A 21851-nucleotide genomic window follows, 5' to 3' on the forward strand; every position below is an offset into this window, starting at 1 on the left:
CTCCTTGCTTTTCATATGTGCCTTGACTGGGCAAGCCCAGGGTTTCGAACAAGCAACCTCAGAATTTAAAGTCAATGCTTTATTCACCGTGCCACCACAGGTCAGGCTGACTAAATCCTGTAAGTTTAGAATACTGTCCAAACCCTGGCTGAGTAGGTCAGCTGGTCAGAATACTGTCTCAATATACCAAGGTTGTGGGTTTGAACTCCAGTCAGAGCACATACAAGAATCAACCAATGAATGCAGAAATAAGTGGAACAACAGGTCAATGTTTCTCTCGTTCTCTCTCTCTAAAATCAATCAATAAAGTTTTTAACAATAAATTTAAAAATACTGTCATCTCATTATTTTCTGGAATCTCTAATGGCAGTATGCATTGATTTCTTCTTTTACCCAAAAATAATTAGTAAAGATTGCTGCTTTCTATATGTTATGATTCCTTATTTCCTTTTCTCTATTTTTTCTGTTGTTGTTTGTTTTGGGTTTTTTTTTTCTGTATGAATCAAGTTTTCTTTGCTTCTCTTTCCCGCTAGTAATTTAGAAGTAAAAATAAGATTTCTATTTTACTAGGAATTAGTCTTAAATTTTTGTAAAACCATATATGAACTTGTATTTCCCCACTACTGTAAAAGCATATATAAATATGGAAAATGTACCACGGATTTTACTTCACTCTTCCTACAACCCAACTCTTATGTTTTCTTAATATACATAATCTAGAACTTTGGATCCATATATTTTATATTTTCAGTTATTTAAAAAATTTCTTAAATTTGCACCAAGGCTCACAGCTATAATTATTACATAGAGTTAAGTCTCCATTTTACTTGGCTTCCTTGCCCAAACCTACTTTCTATATCTATTCCATTTCTCTCAGCAATTGGGTGACATCGCTCCATTATCTATAGGCATCCAAAGTCAGAACACATAAATCTGATGCAAATCTGATTTGCCCCTTTCTTTTACTACCTTAGAGGATTTTTCTTTATCTGGAACACTTAGAAAATTCATCAGGATGAATCCAGTGTTCTATGCTTTTTAAATATATTCCTGAGGAAGACTCTGCTGTCCCCTTTGATCTTGAACTTGAAGGCTTTCTTCAGCTCAGAAATTTTCCTCTACTAATTCATCTTAGTCTCCTCTGTTCTCTCAGGAACTCTTATCACAGAGATTTGAAACTGTCATGTGTTTTAAATTTTAAATGATCTCTCATAATACTCATTTCTAAAATCATTTTCCTGAATTCTGAGAGATTTTTCTCAAGCTAACTTGGTGTGCTGCATAATTTGCTAAATTTCTTAGCAATCATGTTTTATTACTTTAAGAATTCTTTCCTATTCTCAGTGTATTTTATTTTTATAACCTGCTACTGTTAGTTTGGAAATATAAATTCCAGTTTTCTCTATTTCTTATACTACATATTTCACATGCTGTAAGTGATCCACTTAATCTTGTTTTCTTTTAGTGCTGAATTTTTCACTTCTAATGTTCATTCATCTTTACAGAAAGATAGAGTACTAAATAGGTATCAGCCCTTAATCAAGCTTTTGTTTACGCTCACCACTGTTTACTAGCAAAATCCCCTAAGCTTCAAATATGGGTAAAACCATTGTCTAGTGTTAAATAATGCAGGGTTTTTTTTTCTTATCACTGTGTTTTACACATTTCAATAATAAATATGAATAGCAAAAATAGTTTCTATTGCATGGATTAAGGACCTGGAAAATTATATCCATTTCTCATTTTCTATAACTATTCTTACTGTCATTGTTTTTTAAGGCTATTTTTGTATTTGTATCTAACAACTTTCTTTTTCTTAAAACAGACCTTTAAGTTTTCCTTGAGACTATCAAAGAGACAATCTAATAAGGTCCCTCAGAAAAATGTGCTTATATTTAAAGTAACCACAGGAAGAGAATTTATTTTTGCCTAAGGAACTGAAGAAGGAGTACAGAGCAGACCTGAAGAATGAGCAGCGGTATGCCATGAAAACAGTGGGAAAAGATGGGTCCACGTAGGAAGAAAAAAGCTTGTGCAAAGTCACAGTGATGTGAGTATACAAAAAATAAAGAAATGAAAAAATGAGTAATAGCCAGACCAGGCAGTGGCGCAGTGGATAGAGCACTGGACTGGGACATGGAGGACCCAGGTTCGAAACCTCAAGGTCACTGGCCTGAGTGCAGGCTCACCCAGGTTGAGTGCAGGCTCACCCAGGTTGATTGCGGGCTCACCAGCTTAAGTGCAGGATCACTAGCTTGAGCGCAGGCTCATCTGGTTTGAGCAAGGCTCACTGGCTTGAGCCCAAGGTCGCTGGCTTGAGCAAGGGGTCACTCACTCTGCTGTACACCCCCCCCCCAGTCAAGGCACATATGAGAAAGCAGTCAATGAATAACTAAGGTGCCACAATGAAGAATTGATGCGTCTCATCTCTCTCCCTTTCTATCTTTCTGTCCCTATCTGTCCCTCTCTCTGTCTCTGCCACCTCCCCCCCCCAAAAAAAAGAATAACTAATGTCTTGAAAGAAGTATAAGCAACACGACTTGTGGTGCATGAGAGAGAGAGAAATACATATACAAAATGAGAATAAACAGGTAGAGGGAGAGGTCCCATTAGGTAGGAATTTGTTCATGCTTTATTCATCCAATACACATACAGGAATTCTACAAATTATAAAGAGGACACTGTAAATGGGGGGTGGGTGGGAGGGGAGCACAGGGCACAAAGGGCTGGATTAGTCAACAAACAGTATGAAAAAAACAAGCAGTTATTTAGAAAAAAATTAATTGGTCAGGAACAAGAAAAGGAATCCCACTTTTACGAGTTCTATTCAACATAATACTGGTAAGCTCTAACCAAAGCAATTAGGCAAAAAAAAAAAAAAAAAAAAAGTACTAGGCATCCAAATTGAAAAGTTGCTAAACTATCTCTATTCACAAATGGCATGATCTTATAAGATCTTATATTCTTTACAGTAGAAAACTGTAAAGAATCCAGAAAAAAAAAGAAAACATTAGAGTTAATAAATTCATCAAAGCCTGACCAGGTGGTGGTGCAGTGGACAGAGCATCAAACTGGGATGCAGAGGACCCAGGTTCGAGACCCCGAGGTCACCAGCTTGAGCGTGGGTTCATCTGGTTTGAGCAAAGCTCACCAGCTTGGACCCAAGGTCGCTAGCTCGAGCAAGGGGTTACTCGGTCTGCTGTAGCCCCATGGTCAAGGCACATATGAGAAAGCAATCAATGAACAACTAAGGTGTTGCAACGAAAAACTAATGATTGATGCTTCTCATCTCTCTCTGTTCCTGTCTGTCCCTATCTATCCCTCTCTCTGACTCTCTCTCTGTAAAAGAAATAAAAAATAGCCTGACCAGGCGGTGGCACAGTGGATAGAGTGTTGGACTGGGATGCGGAAGACCCAGGTTCGAGACCCCGAGGTCGCCAGCTTGAGCACGAGCTCATCTGGGTTGAGCAAAAAAAAAAAGCTCACCACCTCGGACCTAAGCCCCCTGAGCAAGGGTCACTCGAGTCTGCTGAAGGCCCCCGGTCAAGGCACATAAGAGAAAGCAATCAATGAACAACTAAGGTGTCGCAACAAGAAACTGATGATTGATGCTTCTCATCTCTCTCCGTTCCTGTCTGTCTGTCCCTATCTATCCCTCTGACTCTCTCTCTGTCCCTGTAAAAAAAAAAAAAAAAAAAAAAAAAAAAAAAAAAAAAAGAAATAAAAAATAAATTCACCAAAGTTGTAAAACAAAAATCAGTTGTATTGCCCTGGCCAGATAGTTCAATTAATTGGAGCGTCATCCCTATATACCAAGGTTGCAGGTTCGATCCCAGTTGGGGCACATGCAGGAATCAACCAATGGGGGCATGGATGGGTAGAACAACAAACAGATGTTTCTTTTTTTCTCCCTTTCTCTCTCCCCCCCCCACTTCTTCTCTCTTGCAAATCAATCAATAAAAAAAATTGTTTAAACACACATATTTGGAAAAATATTTGCATATCATACATCTCACAAAGCACTAACAATCAGAATATATAAAGAACTCCTACAATGAAATAACAAAAGGACAAATAGTCTAACTCTTTGAGTAGTACAAACGTTCATGTATGTCCTCAAAGAGTTAACAAAAACTCACTACTCAAATGGTTAAAAGTAGGCAAAGACAGTTTTTAGAATGGCCAAAATCTAGAACACTAACACCACCAAATACTGACTAGGATGTAGAGCAAAAGGAACTCTCATTCATTGCCGGTGGTAATACAAAATATTACAGCCACTTTGTAAGAGAGTTGATCAGTTTCTTACAAGACTTAACCTACTCTTACCATGTGATCCAGCAATCACATTCTTTGGTATTTACCCACAGGAGATAGAAACTCATGTCCACCCAAAACCCTGCACATGGATGTTTATAATGGCTGTATTCATAATTGCTAAAACTTGGAAGTAACCAAGACGCCCTTCATTAGGGCAATAGATAGTCTATGGTACATGAAGGCAATAAAATATTATTCAGTGTTAAAAAGAAACAGGTATCAAGCCAAGAAAAGACAGAAAGGAAATATTAAATGCATTTTACTAAGTAAAATAGGCCAATGTGAAAAGGCTATATAATGTATGACTGCAAGTATATGACATTCAGGAAAAGGCAAATATATGAGGACAATTAAAAGATCAGTGGATGCCAGGGGTTTGGGGATGGGAGGAAGGAATGAACAGGCAGACTACAGAGGATGTTTAGGGCAGTAACAATCCTCTGTATGATGCCATAATGATAAAAATCTGTTTATTTGTCTGAACCCACAGAATGTGTACCACCAAGAGTGAATATTAAGGTAAACTATGTACTCTGGGTGATTATGATGTGTCAATGTAGGTTCATTAATTTTAATAAATGTACCACTCTGGTGGGGGATTCTCATAATGGGGGAGGCTATGCATATATAGGGACAAGGAGTACAGAGGAAATCTCTGTATGGTCCCTTAAATTTTGCTATGAACTTACAACTGCTCTAAAAAAACAAAGTCTTAATTTTTTTAAAAAAAGGCAAATGACTTGAATAGACATTTCTCCAAAGATATACAAATGGTAATAAGTACATGAAAAGGATGCTCAACATTTTCAGTCATTAGGAAAATGAAAATCTAAACCACAATGAAATACCACTTCATACCTACTAGCATGATATGAAGAAATAAGGGCCATTTCCAGTGGTACAGAAGGAAGTGGGCAAGAGCCTGCAGAACGGTATGTTCAAGCTCTGTTGTGACAGCTGCTATCCATACCTCACCCATGACTCTGTAAGAAAGACCCACTGCAGTGGCAGGAAACACAAAGAGCATGGGAAAGACTACTATCAGAAATGGATGGAAGTGCAGGCTCAGAGCCTGCTTGACAAAACCAATGCAGCATTTCAGCAAGGAAAGATACCTCCTGCTCAGTGGTGGGATTCAAATAATTTAACAACCGGTTCTCTGCCTTAGTGACCGTTTTAAGTATAAAAAACAAGATACCAAAAGGTAGTTTATTATTTCATGCATTAAATACTTAAATAAGAACAATAAAAGAGGTACACAAAACTAGATTATAAGAGTTTTAAAATGTTAATGAAAAATATTAAATAATACCTGACAAAAAACAGTAAAACTGTTATTTAAAATATTTCCGTATTGCTTCTTGATTGGCATCCTCACTTGCGATTTTTTTCACCTATGGATGGAATGAACATTACTACGGGCACTTAGAATATGCTGTTGCGCAGATGAACATTAAAAAGAGCAGGGAATGTAAATTTGTGATTTCCACCTTGGGCAGCTGCCCAGGCGTCCACCTTAGAGAGAACTCTGATTACAAGTGCCATTTTAACAACCAGTTTGCCAAACTCAACAAAAAATTAGGTATCGGTTCTACTGAACCAGTGTGAACCGGCTGAATCCCACCACTGCTCCAATGCCATTCTTTGCACCTCCTTCTGCAGGGGCAATAAGCCCACCTTCCCTCAGTGCTCCAGGTCTTCCTCGCCCTGGTATGATACCAGCTCCCCATATTGGGGGCCCCTCCCATGATGCCAATGATGGGCCCTCCTCCTCTTGAGATGATGCTAGTGGGGCCTGTTCCTCCATTATGGGAGGGCACACGCCAATGATGCCTGGGCCCCCCATGATGAGACCTCCTGCCTGTGCCACGATAGTGCCCACTCAGCCACGAATGACTCGGACCAAAACAGATAAGGAGACGGAAGCCTCTTTCTATCGGTTTTATATTATATACTTGTTTTAATTCACCAGGAGAGTGTGCTGCTGTGACTGAGTGTATTCTAACAACATGGCAAGGAAGATTTACTCCCTCTTCCTATTAAAGAGAGAATAGTTTTGCAGGAGTAGTAGGACCAAAGAAAGAAAAAAATCAATTTTCATTTGTATTGTGAAATATGAAAATAAAATTGTCAACTCTTTTAGTTAAAAAAAAAAAAATAGGGCACCTGACCTGTGGTGGTGTAGTGGATAAAGTGTTGACCTGAGATGCTGAGGTTCGAAATCCTGGGCTTGCTGGGTCAAGGCACATATGAGAAGCAACTGCTATGAGTTGATGCTTCCTGCTCCTCTCCCCTTTCTCTCTCTCTCTCTCCCCTTTCTCTCTAAAAATAAATAAATACTCTAAAAAATAAAATGGCTCATTAGCTCAGTTGGTTAGAGCATCGTCATGATGTGCAGAGATTGCCAGTTCAATTCCTGATCAGGGCACATACAGGAACAGATTGATATCCCCCCCCCCCAAAATAAATAAATTAAAAACAAATAAATAAATAGGAATCCTTGCACATTGCTGGTGAGCAGGTAAAATGTTGTGACTACTGTGGAAAAACAGTTTAGCAGTTCCTCAAAAAGCTAAACACAGAATTACCATAATCCAGCAATTCCACATCTAGATCCAAATGGAAAAGAGTTAAAAACAGGAACTCCAGCCTGACCAGGTGGTGGCACAGTGGATAGAGCGTCAGACTGGGACACGGAGGACCCAGGTTCAGAACTCCGAGGTCACCAGCTTGAGTGTGGGCTCATCAGGCTTGAGCAAAGCTCACCAGCTTGAGCGAGGGGTTGCTGGCTTGAGCGTGGGATCATAGACATGACCCCATGGTCGCTGGCTTGAGCCCAAAGGTCACTGGATTGAAGCCTAAGGTCACTGGCTTGAGCAAGGAGTCACTTGCTCTGCTGTAGCCCCCAGGTCAAGGCACATATGAGAAAGCATTCAATGAACAACTAAGGAGCTGCAACAAAGAACTGATGCTTCTTATCTCTCTCCCTTCCTGTCTCTCTGTTCCTATCTGTCCCTTTCTCTGACTCTCTCTCTGTCAAAAAAAAAAAAAAAAAAGCACTAAAGACAGGAACTCCAATGGATATTTGCAGACCAATGTTCACAGCAGCAGAATTATTCACAGTAGCCAATAGGCAGAAATCACCAGTGGCCACAAAAGATAAATAGATAAACAAAATACATGTGATACACACATACCTACCCAAAAACACTAGTCAGCCTTAAGTAGGAATGAAGGTGATAAGTGCTACAACATAGTCCAACCTTAACAACATTATGTAAGTGAAATAAGACAGATGCATACTGTACAATTTTTCTCTTATGAAGTACCTGGAATAGGCAAATTCACAGATATATAAAGTAGAGCAGAAGTAACCTGGTTAGAGGTAGGGAAAAATGAGGAGTTATTGCTTAACGGGTTCAGAGTTTCTGTTTGGGGTGCTGAAAGGTTTTGAAAATAGTGGTTGGTGATGGTTGCATAACCCTGTAAATGAAATCAATGACAATGAATTTCACTCTTAAAAATGTCAGGTTTTTGTTGTTTTTTTTTGTATTCTTCTGAAGCTGGAAACGGGGAGGCAGTCAGACAGACTCCCACATGCGCCCGACCGGGATCCACCCGGCATGCCCACCAGGGGGCGATGCTCTGCCCATCTTGGGGCGTCGCTCTGCCGTAATCAGAACCATTCTAGCGCCTGAGGCAGAGGCCACAGAGCCATCCTCAGCGTCTGGCAAACTTTGCTCCAGTGGAGCCTTGGCTGCGGAGCAGAAGAGAGAGACGGGGGAAGGAGAAGGGGAGGGGTGGAGAAGCAGATGGGCGCTTCTCCTGTGTGCCCTGGCCGGGAATCGAACCCGGGACTCCTGCACGCCAGGCTGACGCTCTACCACTTTTGTTAGATATATTTTACCACAAAAATTTAACTGTCTACTTCATTCCTTATACCAAAACAAAGTCCTGTTTGAGCAATGATTTCAACATAAAAGAAATGAAAAGCCAGAATTGTATAAGAAAACGCTGGAGAAAACTTTTTGCAATCATAGACTAGAGAAGACCTTTCTAAGCCACAGCACACACACAAACAAGAACATTAGAAAAGGCTGAAAAATCTGATTTCATAAAAACTTACATTCCGCCTAACCTGTGGTGGCGCAGTAGATAAAAAGCATCGACCTGGAATGCTGAGGTTGCTGGTTCAAAACCCTGGGCTAGCCCAGTCGAGGCACATACAAAAAGCAACTACTACAAATTGATGTTCCCTGTTCCTCTCCCCTTTCTTTCTCTCTCTCCTCTCTCTAAATATCAGTAAATAAAATCTTTAAAAAACTTAAAACTTTCTTCATAAAAAAATACCATAAACAAAAACTGAAAAAATATTTGCAATGTATGACAAAGGCTTAACTTCTGTAATATGTAAAGTAGTGGTCCCCAATCCCCAGGCCACGGACCAGTACCGGTCCATGGGCCATTTGGTACCGGTCCGCAGAGAAAAAATAAATAACTTACATTATTTCCGTTTTATTTATATATAAGTCTGAACAATGTTTTATTTTTAAAAAATGACCAGATTCCCTCTGTTACATCCATCTAAGACTCACTCTTGACACTCGTCTTGGTCACATGATACATTTATCCGTCCCACCCTAAAGGCCAGTCCGTGAAAATATTTTCTGACATTAAACCAGTCCGTGGCCCAAAAAAGGTTGGGGACCACTGATGTAAAGAGCTCCTACATATCAAAATGAAAAATACGAATGGCTTTTAAAAATAAGAGAAGCCATTCAACTTCATTCAAAATGACAGAATTGTAATTTATAACTATAGTAAGACCATTTTTGTCTATCAGACAAAAGTTTGATAACATAACTGGGTAATGAAGGTACAGGGAAACAGGCACTTCCTTAATTGATGGCAGTGTATGTACACTAGTAAACACCTTTGGAAGATTGTTCATTACGGCACTGTTTATAATAGCTCATAGAAATAACCTATATGCCTATTACAGATGAATGGTTAAATAATGAATATTATTTAACTGTTAAAACAAACACTTGAGATCTATATGGGAGAACTTCTGATATATATTCAGTGAAAAAGGCAAAGTGCAAAACAGTATGTTAGTATTTGTTTCACAGAGGTGGGACAGATAGAGGGGAAGAGGGAGGCAGGCAAGAGACAGCTTAGATATGGATACAATATCCCTGGGAAGATACACAAGATAACTGGTTACAGTAATTTACTATAGAAAAGGAGGTAGGGAGAACAGGGGCAGTGACTTACTTTTCTACTACATATACTTCTGAACTGTTTGAATTTTTGCTATGCTCACGTAATTCTAACCATTTAGTTATTTATTTCTTAAGACACAAACTCTTAACTCCTGGATTCCTATCTGGGTCTACCATTTAACTGCAGTTGGAAAAATTAAGTCTCAGTTTCCTCATTTGTAGCTACCTCTTAAATAATTCCACATAAAGTATATAGCATATGCCTTATACAAACTGGGAGCTCAAAAGTCAAAAGTAGCTACTATAAAATGAGGAAACAAGGGAAAGAAGTATGGAATACCACCAAACAGAAACACAAAGAGAAGAACCAAACTAGACACAGAGCTACCAGAAAAACAAAACATAAAATGGCTCTAGGAAATCCTCAAGTGTCAATAATTACCCTAAATGTAAATGGACTGAACTCACCAGTAAAAAGGCACAGAGCAGCAGATTGGGTCAAAAAGCAAAACCCAACCATGTGCTGCCTTCAGGAGACATCTAAACTGCAAGGACAAAAGTAGACTCAAAATAAAAGTTTACAAAACGATTCTCCAAGCAAATAATACCCAAAGAAAAGCAAGTGCAGCCATACTCATAGGTGACAATACTGACTTCCAGACAACAAAGGTAACAAGAGACAAAGATGGACATTTCATAATGATAAAGGGGACACTGTATCAAGAAAGCATAACACTGATACCAAAACCAGGCAAAGACAACACAAAGAAGAAAACTACAGACCAATACTGCTAATGAACACAAATACAAAAATCCTAAACAAAATACTAGCAAATCGAATACGACAATATATTAAAAAAAATACTACATCACATTCAAGTGGGATTCATTCCAGAAGCACAAGGATGGTTCAACATACGGAAACTGTATTGTAGTACACCACATCAACAAAACAAAGAACAAAAATCATATGATTCTATCAATAGATGCAGAAAAGGCATTCGATTAGACAGAACATCCATTTAAGATCTTAATTTATTGGCCTGACCTGTGGTGGCGCAGTGGATCAAGCTTCGACCTGGAACGCTGAGGTTGCCGGTTCAAAACCCTGGGCTTGCCTGGTCAAGGCACATATGGGAGTTGATGCTTCCTGCTCCTCCCCCCTTCTCTCTCTCTCTCCTCTAAAATGAATAAATAAATAAATAAATTTTAAAAAAGATCTTAATTTATTGATTTTAAAGAGAGGAGGGAGGAGAGACAAGGGGCGAGGGGAGAAAGGAGAGGGGGGAGATATACGAGGGAGAGAAAGGAGGGTAGAGAGGAAGAGAGCAAGATTGTAGTTGCTTCACTTTAGTTATTCACTGCTTCTCGTATGTGCCTTGACCAGGCCAGCCCGGGGTTTCTTTCTTCTTCTTTTTGTTTTTTATTTAGACAATTAATTTTAACAGGGTGACATTGGTCAACCAGAGTATACAGATTTAGAGAAAACATCTCCACATCATTTGGACAGCTAATTATGTTGTATATCCATCACCCAAAGTCAAATCATCTTCCTTCACACTATATTTTGTTTCTCTTTGTTCCCCTCCTTCTCCTCCTTCCTCCTCCCTCTCTTCCCTTCCCCTCCGCCTGGTAACCACCACACACTTGTTCATGTCCATGAGTTTCATTTTTGTGTCCCACCAATGTATGGAATCATACAGCTCTTAGTTTTTTCTGATTTACTTATCTCACTCAGTATAATGTTATCAAGGTCCATCTATGTTGTCGTAAATGATGCTATGTCATCATTTCTTATGGCGGAGTAGTATTCCATTGTATATATATATACCACATCTTCTTTATCCAATCTTCTATTGAAGGGCTTTTGGTTGTTTCCATGTCTTAGCCACTGTGAACAATGCTGCAATGAACATGGGGCTGCATGTATCTTTATGTACCAATGTTTTTGAGTTTTGGGAAGGCTGGGATTTCAAACCAGCAACCTCAGCATTCCAGGTTGATGCTCTATCCACTGTGCCACCACACGTCAGGCTGCAACATTCATTTACGTTGAAAACACTCAATAAAATGGATACAGAAAAACTGTATCTCAACATAATACAGGCCGTACATGACAAACCATCAGCCAATATACTAAATGATAAAAAACTGAAGACTTTTCCTTTAAAATCAGGAACAAGACAAGGAAGCCCCCTCTTTCCACTCTTACTCAGCATAGTACTGAAAGTCTCAGTCCGCGCAATCAGGCAAGAGAAAGAAGTAAAAGGCACCCATATCAGGAAAGAAGTAAAGGTATCATTTTTTGTAGATGACATAATCCTACATATAGTAAAGCCCAAAGACTCCAGAAAAAGACTATTAGAAACAATAACAAATATAGTAAAGTCACAGGATATAAAATCAATACACAAAAAAAGTCTACTGCTTTCCTACATGCCAACAATATAACTTGAGAAAATGAACAGAAAAAAATTCTTTTACAATTGCAACAAAAATATAAAATACCTAAGAATAAACGTAATAAAAAATATGAAGAATCTATACCCTGAAAACTACAAAGCATTATTAAAAGAAACTCAAAAAGACACAATGAAATGGAAAAATAATTCCATGTTCATGAATCAGAAGAATCAACATATATAGTTAAAATGGCCATATTACCCAAAGCAATATATAAATCTAATGCAACCCCCATTAAAACCCAATGTCATTTTTTAAAAAAGAAATTGAACAAAAAAATCACCAGATTTGTATGGAACCAAAAAAACCCCCAAATAGCCAAGGCAATCCTGAGAAAAAGAATGAAGGCAGAGGTATCACATTACCTGACTTCAACATATACTACAGAGCCACAATAATGAAAACAGCATGCTACTTGCAGAAAAACAGCAGACCAATAAAACAGAATTGAGAGCCCAGAAATAAAACCACACATATATGGACAAATGATTACCAACAAAAGAGCCAAAACACAGAGAGAAAAGAAAGCATCTTCAATAAATGGTGCTGGGAAACTTGGAAAGCCATATGCAACACAATGAGACTTGACTATACCTTGTCTCATGCACAAATATTAATTCAAAATAGATCAAAGACCTAAATATAAGATCTGAAACAATAAATTACATAGAAGAAAACATAAGTACTAAACTTATGGACTTTGACAATTTTATGAAATTGACCCAAAGACAAGGGAAGTAAAGGCAAAAATAAACAAATGGGACTGTCTTGGGGTAGTCAACCTTTTTATACCTACCACCCACTTTTGTATCTCTGTTAGTAGTACAATTTTCTAACTGCCCACCGGTTCCACAGTAATGGTGATTTATAAAGTAGGGAAGTAACTTTATAAAATTTATAAAGCAGAGTTACAGCAAGTTAAACCAAATAATAATAATTACTTACCAAATACTTTATGTTGGATTTTTGCTAAATTTGGCAGAATAAATCTTTATAAAACAACTTACTATAGTTAAATCTATCTTTTTATTTATACTTTGGTTGCTCCGCTACTGCCCACCATGAAAGCTGGAATGTCCACTAGTGGGTGGTAGGGACCAGGTTGACTACCTAAAACTAAAAAGCTTCTGCACAGCAAAATAAAACTAACAACAAAACAAAAAGACAGTCAACCACATGGAGATGCTATTCACAAACAACAGCTTCAACAAGGGGTTAATAACTAATATCTAAAGAACTCACAAAGCTCAGAACAAACAGGCAAAACAATCCAATTAAAAAATGGGGAGAGGACCCCAACAGACACATCTTCCATGAAGACATACAATCAACAAATAGATATATGAAAAGATGCTCATCTTTGCTAGCTATCAGAGAAATGCAAATCAAAACTACAATGAGATACCACCTCACATCTGTTAGATTGGCTATTATCAACAAGACAGGTAATAACAAGTGGTGGAGAGCTGTGGAGAAAAAAAGAACACTCATTCACTGCTGCTAGGAATGTAAACTGGCAAAGCCATTATGGAAGACAGTAGGCAGTTCCTCAAAATATTAAGAATACAGCTACCATATAACCCAGCAATCCCTCTATTGGGTATCTACCCAAAAAACTCAAAAACACTGGTATGCAAAGACACATGCCACCCTCATGTTCATCAGAGCATTATTCATGGTGGCCAAGACATGGAAATAACCAAAGTGTTCCTCAATAGAGGACTGGAAAAAGAAGATGTGGTATAGATATGCAATGGAATACTACTCAGGCATAAGAAATGATGATATATTGCTATTCGTGGCAACACGGAAGGACCTTAAGAACATTATACTAAGTGAAATAAGTGAATCAGAAAAAGCTAAGAACTATATAATTTCATGCATAGATGGGATATAAAATTGAGACTTATGGACATACATTGCTCATAAAAATTAAGGGATCAGGAATGTGCAGACACTCCAGTACTTTCAGCCTTTTCAATAGTGCGTTTTCACCAACGAAATAAAAGTTCGTTTTGCATCTCATTTGCATAATTGAACAACTTTCTTTGACTTGTCGTTTGCTTTCTGATGTTCTGGTTTAATAAAAAAAAATCAAATGCTTCCCTTTTTTTTTTTTTACTGCTTCATATTCATTTTGAAATATCCCCTAATTTTAGTGAGCAGTATAGATCAAAGTGAAATGGTTTACCAAGGAGAGGGGGCTAATGGGGGAAGGGAGCAAGAGGGACAAATATATGATGACAGAAAATGATTTGACTTTGGGTGACGGGCACACAACACAATCAACAGTTCATATGCTATAGAAATATTTACCTGAAACCTATGTTCTCTTTTTGATCATTATCACCCTATTAAATTTAATTTCTAAATTAAAAAAAAGAAAGAAAACAAGACCCTTACATATGTTGTCTATAAGAGACTCGCTTCAGATCGAAACACACACACAGATTGAAAGGAATGGAAAAAGGTATTTTATGAAAATAAAAACAGACAAACAAAAAAGCTGGCATAGCAACACTTACACCTGACAAAGTAGATGATAAAACAAAGGCTATAACAAGAAACAAAGAAGGACCCAACCATTCCACTTCTGGGCATTTTTCTGAAGAAGCTCAAAACACTAAATCGAAAAAAGTACAGTGTGTCCGTAAAGTCATGGTGCACTTTTGACCAGTCACAGGAAAGCAACAAAAGACGACAGAAATGTGAAATCTGCACCAAATTAAAGGAAAACTCTCCCAGTTTCATACCTATTCAGTGCAGTGGGCTCACGCACAGATTTTTTAGGGCTCCTTAGGTAGCTACCCCGTATAGCCTCTACAGACTCATCACTGACTGATGGCCTACCAGAACGGGGTTTCTCCACCAAACTGCCCGTTTCCTTCAACTGCTTATCCCACGGAGTAATGTTATTCCTATGTGGTGGCGCTTCGTTATAAACGCGCTGATATTCACGTTGCACTTTGGTCACAGATTCAAATTTAGCGAGCCACAGAACACACTGAACTTTCCTCTGTACCGTCCACATCTCAACTGGCATGGCCGTGGGCTGCTCTGCTGTATACACGGTGTTACGTCATCATCTGCGCATGCGCACATGCTGCCACATCATCCTGCAGAAACTGGGAGGGTTTTCCTTTTATTTGGTGCAGACTTCACATTTCTATCGTCTTTTGTTGCTTTCCTGTGACCGGTCAAAAGTGCACCATGACTTTACGGACACACTGTATATATATCCATATGTTCATGGCAGCTTTACTTACGATAGCCAAGATATGGAAGCAACCTAAGGGTCCATCTGTAGATGATCAGATAAACGTCTGCAACAACATAAACGGGCCTAGAGGGTATTGTGCTAAATGAAATAAGTCATACAGAGGAAGACAAATGCCATGATTTCACTTATATGTGGATCTAACAAGCAAGCTGACCAGAAACAGACTCATAGATATATGGAACATTTTGAATAGTGCCTGATGGGAGGGCAAGAGGGAGTGGGAGTATGAATGAAAAAGGTGAAGGGAATAAGAAGTACAAACTGATAGTTACAGAGTAGTCACAGGGATGTAAACTACAGCATAAGGAATATAGTCAATGATACTGTAATAACTATGTATAGTGTCACTTGGGTACTAGATCTATCAGGGAGATCACTTCCTAAGTTATAGAAATATCTAATCACTGGGTTGTACACCTGAAATTAATTATATATATGTCAACTGCAACTGAAAATAAAACATTTATAGTAAAAAAAGAGTCAAGTCTTTCTTTAATTCATCCAGTTAGCATTGCCAAAAAAGTACAATTTTCCTGAAACATTATCATAAATATCACCCACTGTTAAGCCATACAAAGCAGAAAGCCCACTTAAACACCTTTTCCCTGCTCAAGCAAGAGTGGTTGCAAAGTGCAAATTGTGTCCCCTAAACAATCTGCTGCTGCAGCTTGTTAAATCTGATGCACTGCTATGAAAGGGGAAGTCATGGCATGCTGTAGAAATATTTAACGGGAGATCATACCCCACATGGCACACTTGTGAAGGCACCCCCTAAGGAAGTGAGACTTCAGGGATGAGTAGTAAGTAGTTAAGCAAAAGGGGAAAAGAAAGAGGGAAAAGTTGTGCTAATGCAAAAAGAACTACATTTATAAAGACCCAAGAAGAGAACGGACATGCACATTTAAAGGAACAGAACCTAGTGAAAAAGAGAGAAGTCATATTGGTAGGTAGGACATGTGGTCTTGAGAGCTACAGGACGGGTTTAAATTTTACATTATGAGCAATGGTAACCATTGAAGGTTTTAAGTAGAGAAGTCACATAATCATGTTTCATTTTAGCCGCATTTCCCCACTCCATCTCATTACGCTGGGCTTCTTAAGAGAGCTATGTACACTTGGTCATTTGTACTTCTTCCATCTTCTCTTCTCAACACCCGACATCTGACTTCTATACTCCACTGATATTTCTCTCTTTAAGATATCTGTTAATTTCCTAGTCATTAATTCGATGGGCCCTTTTGATCTTAGCTGCCCCATCTGCACAAGTTGCCCTGCTGACCATTAACGCCCTCCAGACCCTGCCACCAGTTTTCTCCCCATTTCAATGGCTATTCCTCTCTGGTCTTTTTTTGCAAGCATCTTTTCCTCTACCTATGCTCATAAATGTTGTCTTCCAAGTTTCTGTCCTTGGCCTTCAGTACTTCCAAACTCCCTACATATCCCAAGCTGAAGTCACCAAAGTCTAGGACTTCAAACATCACCTACGTGCTCATGATTTCCAAAATTATATTTCCATCTCAGAACTCTCCTAAACTCCCAATTTATATATTAAATTTCTATCTCTATACATTCTATTTCTATCTCTTACAGGTACTTCAAATTGAACAGTGTCAAGTCCACACTTATTTATCCCCTTCACTACTTCAAATCTGTATCCCCTCTTCATTCATACTGCCACTGCCTTAGTTCAGGAACTCAACATTTCTCTTCAGGTTTATTCCAAAATACTACTTTCTTATGCTACCTGTCTACATTCAACCCACTGGCAGAATGATCTTGCTAAAAAGTAAATATAGTTTGACCGCCCTGGCTGGATACCTCAAATGGTCAGAGCATCCTCTCAATATGTAAAGGTTGTGGGTTCAATCCCCTGTCAGGGCATATACTAAAACAGATCAATGATTCTGTCTTTCTGTCTCTCTCCCTTCCTCTCTCTCAAATAAAATAAATAAATAAATAAATTTTAAAAAGCCTGACTGGTGGTGGCACAGCGGACTGAGTGTTGTCCCAGGACGCTAAGGGCCTGGGTTTGAAACCCTGGGGTCGCTGGCTGGAGTGCCGGTTCACTGAGATGATCCCAAGGTCACGGGCTTGAGTTCAAGGTCACTGGCTTAAAGCTTAAGGTCACTGGCTTAAGCAAGGAGTCACTGGCTCTGTTTGAACCCTCCAGCCAAGGCATGTAGGAGAAGCAATCAATAAACAATTAAAGTAAAACAACTATGAGTTGATGCTTTCCATCTCTTTCCTCCCTGCCTTTCTCTCCCTTCCTGTCTAAGGAAAAAATAAACAAAATAAAATAAAATACATACGTATACGTACATATAAATAATATGACCGTGGCACCACCGGTCTTAAAATTCCTCAGTAAAACCTATTAGCTAGCTCAAATTCCTTAGGCTTATTTATAAGAGCTTCATATACTCTTTCTCTTGGGCACCTCAAATCCACACCATACTCCTTATCAGGCTCAATTGTTGGTGGTTGTCTTGGCATTCCATGCTCTGTGCCTTTGCATACCTTTCTTCCTTTTCTGGAACACTAATTCTCTCCCTTTCCCTTATTCTCCTCACCTGGTCATACTATCCTTCAAGATTTAGATAAGGCCCTCCCTCTTCCAGGAAGCTTCACTAGATCTCCCAGAGCACCCCTTTGAGGGATATCTAGCACCCTGTGCTTAATACTAACTATTGCACTTACTACTTTTACATGTTCATCCGCTTACCTATTTACTATTCCCCACTAGGCTGTATTTTTAAGAGTAGGGACTCAGTCTAACACTGACACATAAAAGACATGTCTTAAGTGAATGAATGAAAATATGGAATTGCAGCCTGACCAGGCAGTGGCACAGTGGATAGAGCGTCGGACTGGGACGCAGAAGACTCAGGTTTGAAACCCATCAAGGTCACCGGCTTCAGCGCGGGCTACCAGCTTGAGTACGGGGTCACTGGCTTGAAAGTGGGGATCATAGACATGACCCCACGGTCGCTGGCTTGAGCCCAAGGTCGCTGGCTTGAGCAAGAGGTCACTCAGTCTGCTAGCCCCCCAGTCAAGGCACATATGAGAAAGCAATCAATGAACTAAGGAGTTGCAACAAAGAACTGACGCTTCTCATCTCTCTCTCTTCCTGTCTGTCTGTCCCTCTCTCTGTCTCTGTCACACAACAACAACAAAAAGAAAATGTGGAATTGCAATGAGACCCTCAAAAGAACAAATCCTAGAATGTGAGGTCCTCAAGAACAGGAACTTTGGGTCCTGGCTGGGTACCTTAATGAACCGAGTGTTGTCCCAGCACGCTGAGGTCATGGGTTCAATCCCCAGTTAAGGACCATAGGAGAAGCAACCAATGAGTGCACAACTAAATGGAACAACAAATTGACGTCCCTTCTCTTCCCTCTCTTCTTTGCCTCTTTCTCTCTCTCTCTCACTCTAAGCCATGGGGAAAGTTTTTTTAATTAAAAAGAGTGCCCTGGCTGGGTGGCTCAATGGATAAAGTATCAACCCGGTGCACCAGAGGTCGCAGGTTGAACCCCCCAGTCAGGGGACGTAGGAGGAGCAATCAATGAGTGTGCGACTAGATGGAACTAAGCGAAACAAGTTGTTCTCTCTCTCCCTTCCTTTCTCTCTCAAATTAATGGGAAAATTAAAAATAAAAAAGAACAAGAACTTTGTCGCTGGCATTCTCTGCTGAATCTCCAAGGCCCAGCACAGAGAATGGCCTACGACTGATGTTCAACACATATTGGTAAATGGCTAAATGGATATTCTAGAGTCAAAGGAAAACACTAAACTCTTTCTAGGCTTGCTTTCCATTGCTAACTAATTTTCTGGGGTTGTGATCTACTTTTAGCGTAACAACAGTGTGTATTGCATGATTTCTCCTGACCAAACTACTGTTGTTCTTTCTTTAGGAAAAAATAATGAGTACTGACCAACCCAATAAACTAAAGGACACCTAGGCACAAGCCCGTGGAAGGGTGTCCTAACTCTCTGAAACTGTGAAATTTTCAGTGGATATGGTGCATTTTCTGATGAGAGGGATTATAATTTTCACTGACTGTTGCATTATATATATCAAATGATATATCTATCTATCTCAAAGTGCTTAACCAAAATGTTAAGCTGAGTTAACTTGTAGCATTAACCTTTCTCTTCTCAGTTCTGTATTTTGATGTATGACCAGTAATTTGCAGACAAGCAGCCTCTGCTACAACAAATGCAACTGGAGAAGACACAGCTGGCAGGCTCTCACATAGATTCCTACTAGAATTTGCATTTAAAATTTTCTATATTTGGAAAAGTCCTCACCAGCATTCTTTAAAGTTAGTACCCTATCCTAACAGTTCTGTATTCATGAGTCAGGATATTCATTCCACTTCCCGCTATTGCATGCAAGAGGAAAATGTTACATTCTGAACATAATGACAAAGAACACATTTTTTTTCCTGTCATCTAATTAAATGGAATGGGGAAAAACCCAGGACTAGCAAGATTTACAGGAAAGCCTTTTCTTTTTCTTTCTTTTCTTTTACCGTACAGAGTGAACCCACCAGCAGGAGCAACTCACAACCATTCGATTCAATGTTGGGAGTAATTGCTAATAATTAAACAGTAGAGAACAGGCAATTAAGTAATTTTAAATGATATTAAATCAAAAGATAAAAATACTTTAAAAGCTTCTCTAGTTGAGTTCAAGAAACTCATTACAAAGGAGTTCAACTATATGAGCCTGTTTACAGGAGTTGGAGAACAGGCAAGATTATTCTCTGATGATAAGAAATCAGAACAGTGGTGGCCTATGGGGTGGAGGAGCTTGACAGCACCTTCTGGGTAGATGGAAAGGTTGTTTTGATTTGAGAGGTGCTTGCACAGCGGTATACATTTATGAAACTCACTTAACTATATACATAAGACCCATGTATTTTATTGTTATGTAAAGTGTGTCTCAGTAAAGAAAACTGAAAAGAGAATGACACCCTTATTTAACTAACACAACCAGAGCCCATTCTCGTTCCCGGAACCTCCGTGGAGGACCTGCACGCCGCGACGGCGGGCTCTACCGAGAAATCCCGGCTGCCGATGGCTGCAGCTCTCGCCACCACCACGGTTAGGCACCAGCATTTCGAAGGCCCAGGTAGCACCCACAAAACCGAGGCAAGGGCCGGCAGCACCTTCGGAAATGGATGTTACGGCTGACCTTTGCCCCGCTTGGCCACTGAACACCGGGCCAGCGAAAAAGGTGTCCATGAGCAGACCTAGCACAGGGGCGGCCAAGCGATGCAGAAGCCGAAGTCGAAGCCGCCCTCCGACCCGCGCTTCCAAGGCCGCTGCCCACCCCTGCCCTCCCCACTGTTCCCTGCGGCCTCTCGGACTGCCTGCCAGTCTCCCAAGTCCCTGCTCAACCCCAGCAACCACCGGTCCCTGGGCCACCAAAGTCCCTACCCTGGAGCCCACAAATACCGCCACACCCGCCACAAGGCGCCGCTGTGGCACCGCCTTCTAGGACTAACTCTGCGCTTGCGCTTAACTATAGACACCCCCCTACCCCCCGCCTCATTTCGAGTGTTTTTTTCAAAAAGGACCACAGACTCGGTCGGCGCAGGCGCAGCCCTGACGCGGCCCGCGCGCCACCACTTCCGCTCTGAGCGGGAGGCGCGGGAGGCGGGGGAGGCGGGAGGGAGCCGGCGGGCGCGAGCCTGGGACCAGGGAGGAGTGTAGCGCATGCTGTCTGAGCCAGCGACTCACCAAGTACAGCTGCTGCCAACGATTCTGAGCATCCAACTCCTCAAACTCCCGCTCGATGGTGGCAGACATGGCCCCTGGAGCGAGCTAGCGCAAGCGGAGCCTGTGCCGGCAGAGAGGCTCAGGAACCCGCAAGATCCGGGGAGAGTGCTGGAGCAGTGGCGCATGCGCGTCCGGCGCCCCGCCCTGCCCCCACGCCGAGTCCTGACCGACTGCGGGGAAAGTACCTGGAGCGTCGGACGTCAGCGCGCCGACACTCGCGTCGTAGGGGCGGGCGGCGGCAAGGGGGCGGTGGGGCGGGGCGGGGCGAGGCTCTTAGGAGAGGCGGAGTCCAGAGAGGCCCAGGTGGAGAGGGGTGGGGCCCTGGGGACCACCCAGAGACTGCTGTCCCGGGTGGTTGGCAGGATGGCCAGACTTCTGGACCGAGGTGCGGTTCCGCGAGGTTCACGTGGTTGGAGCAGGTCAAAAGAGTTCCCTAAGACCTCCTTCTTCTTGCTTTCCCGTTATTTTGTTTTAAATATCATCTAGGTCAATTTAGCGGACTGTGGACAACTTTGGAAGAAAATTTTCAGCCTTCTTGTAGAATTAATGAGCCCTGATGCCAGTTCCCTCGCACCTGGGGATTTTGTGACAAATAGCACGAGGATAGGCCACCTCGCCTGGAGTTAGGGAGAATACAGATTGTGACACAATTTAAAAGTTAATGTTACCTGTTGGTAAACTCATGTGCTTATTTTATTTTCTCCATGAGAAATGTGAAGGGTTTGTTAAAAAACCAAATTCAGCTAATTAAATGGGAAAATGTAAATTGGCTTTATTAA

At 40.6% G+C, this 21851-nt stretch overlaps 1 protein-coding gene across 2 annotated transcripts in view; it reads right to left on the reverse strand.

Annotated features, from left to right (window-relative positions):
- PTPN2 (protein tyrosine phosphatase non-receptor type 2) overlaps positions 1–21226 on the reverse strand; it is a 108711-nt gene extending 87485 nt beyond the window's left edge. For both annotated transcript variants that reach the window (XM_066246954.1, XM_066246953.1), the window contains exon 1: positions 21034–21226. In XM_066246954.1, coding sequence (XP_066103051.1) covers positions 21034–21102 — 69 coding nt within the window. In that variant the 5' untranslated portion in view covers positions 21103–21226. The remainder of the gene's footprint in view (positions 1–21033) is intronic.
- Positions 21227–21851: the final 625 nt, after the last annotated feature.

Source organism: Saccopteryx bilineata, chromosome 11 (assembly GCF_036850765.1).
Source record: "Saccopteryx bilineata isolate mSacBil1 chromosome 11, mSacBil1_pri_phased_curated, whole genome shotgun sequence".
Classification (NCBI taxonomy): domain Eukaryota; kingdom Metazoa; phylum Chordata; class Mammalia; order Chiroptera; family Emballonuridae; genus Saccopteryx; species Saccopteryx bilineata.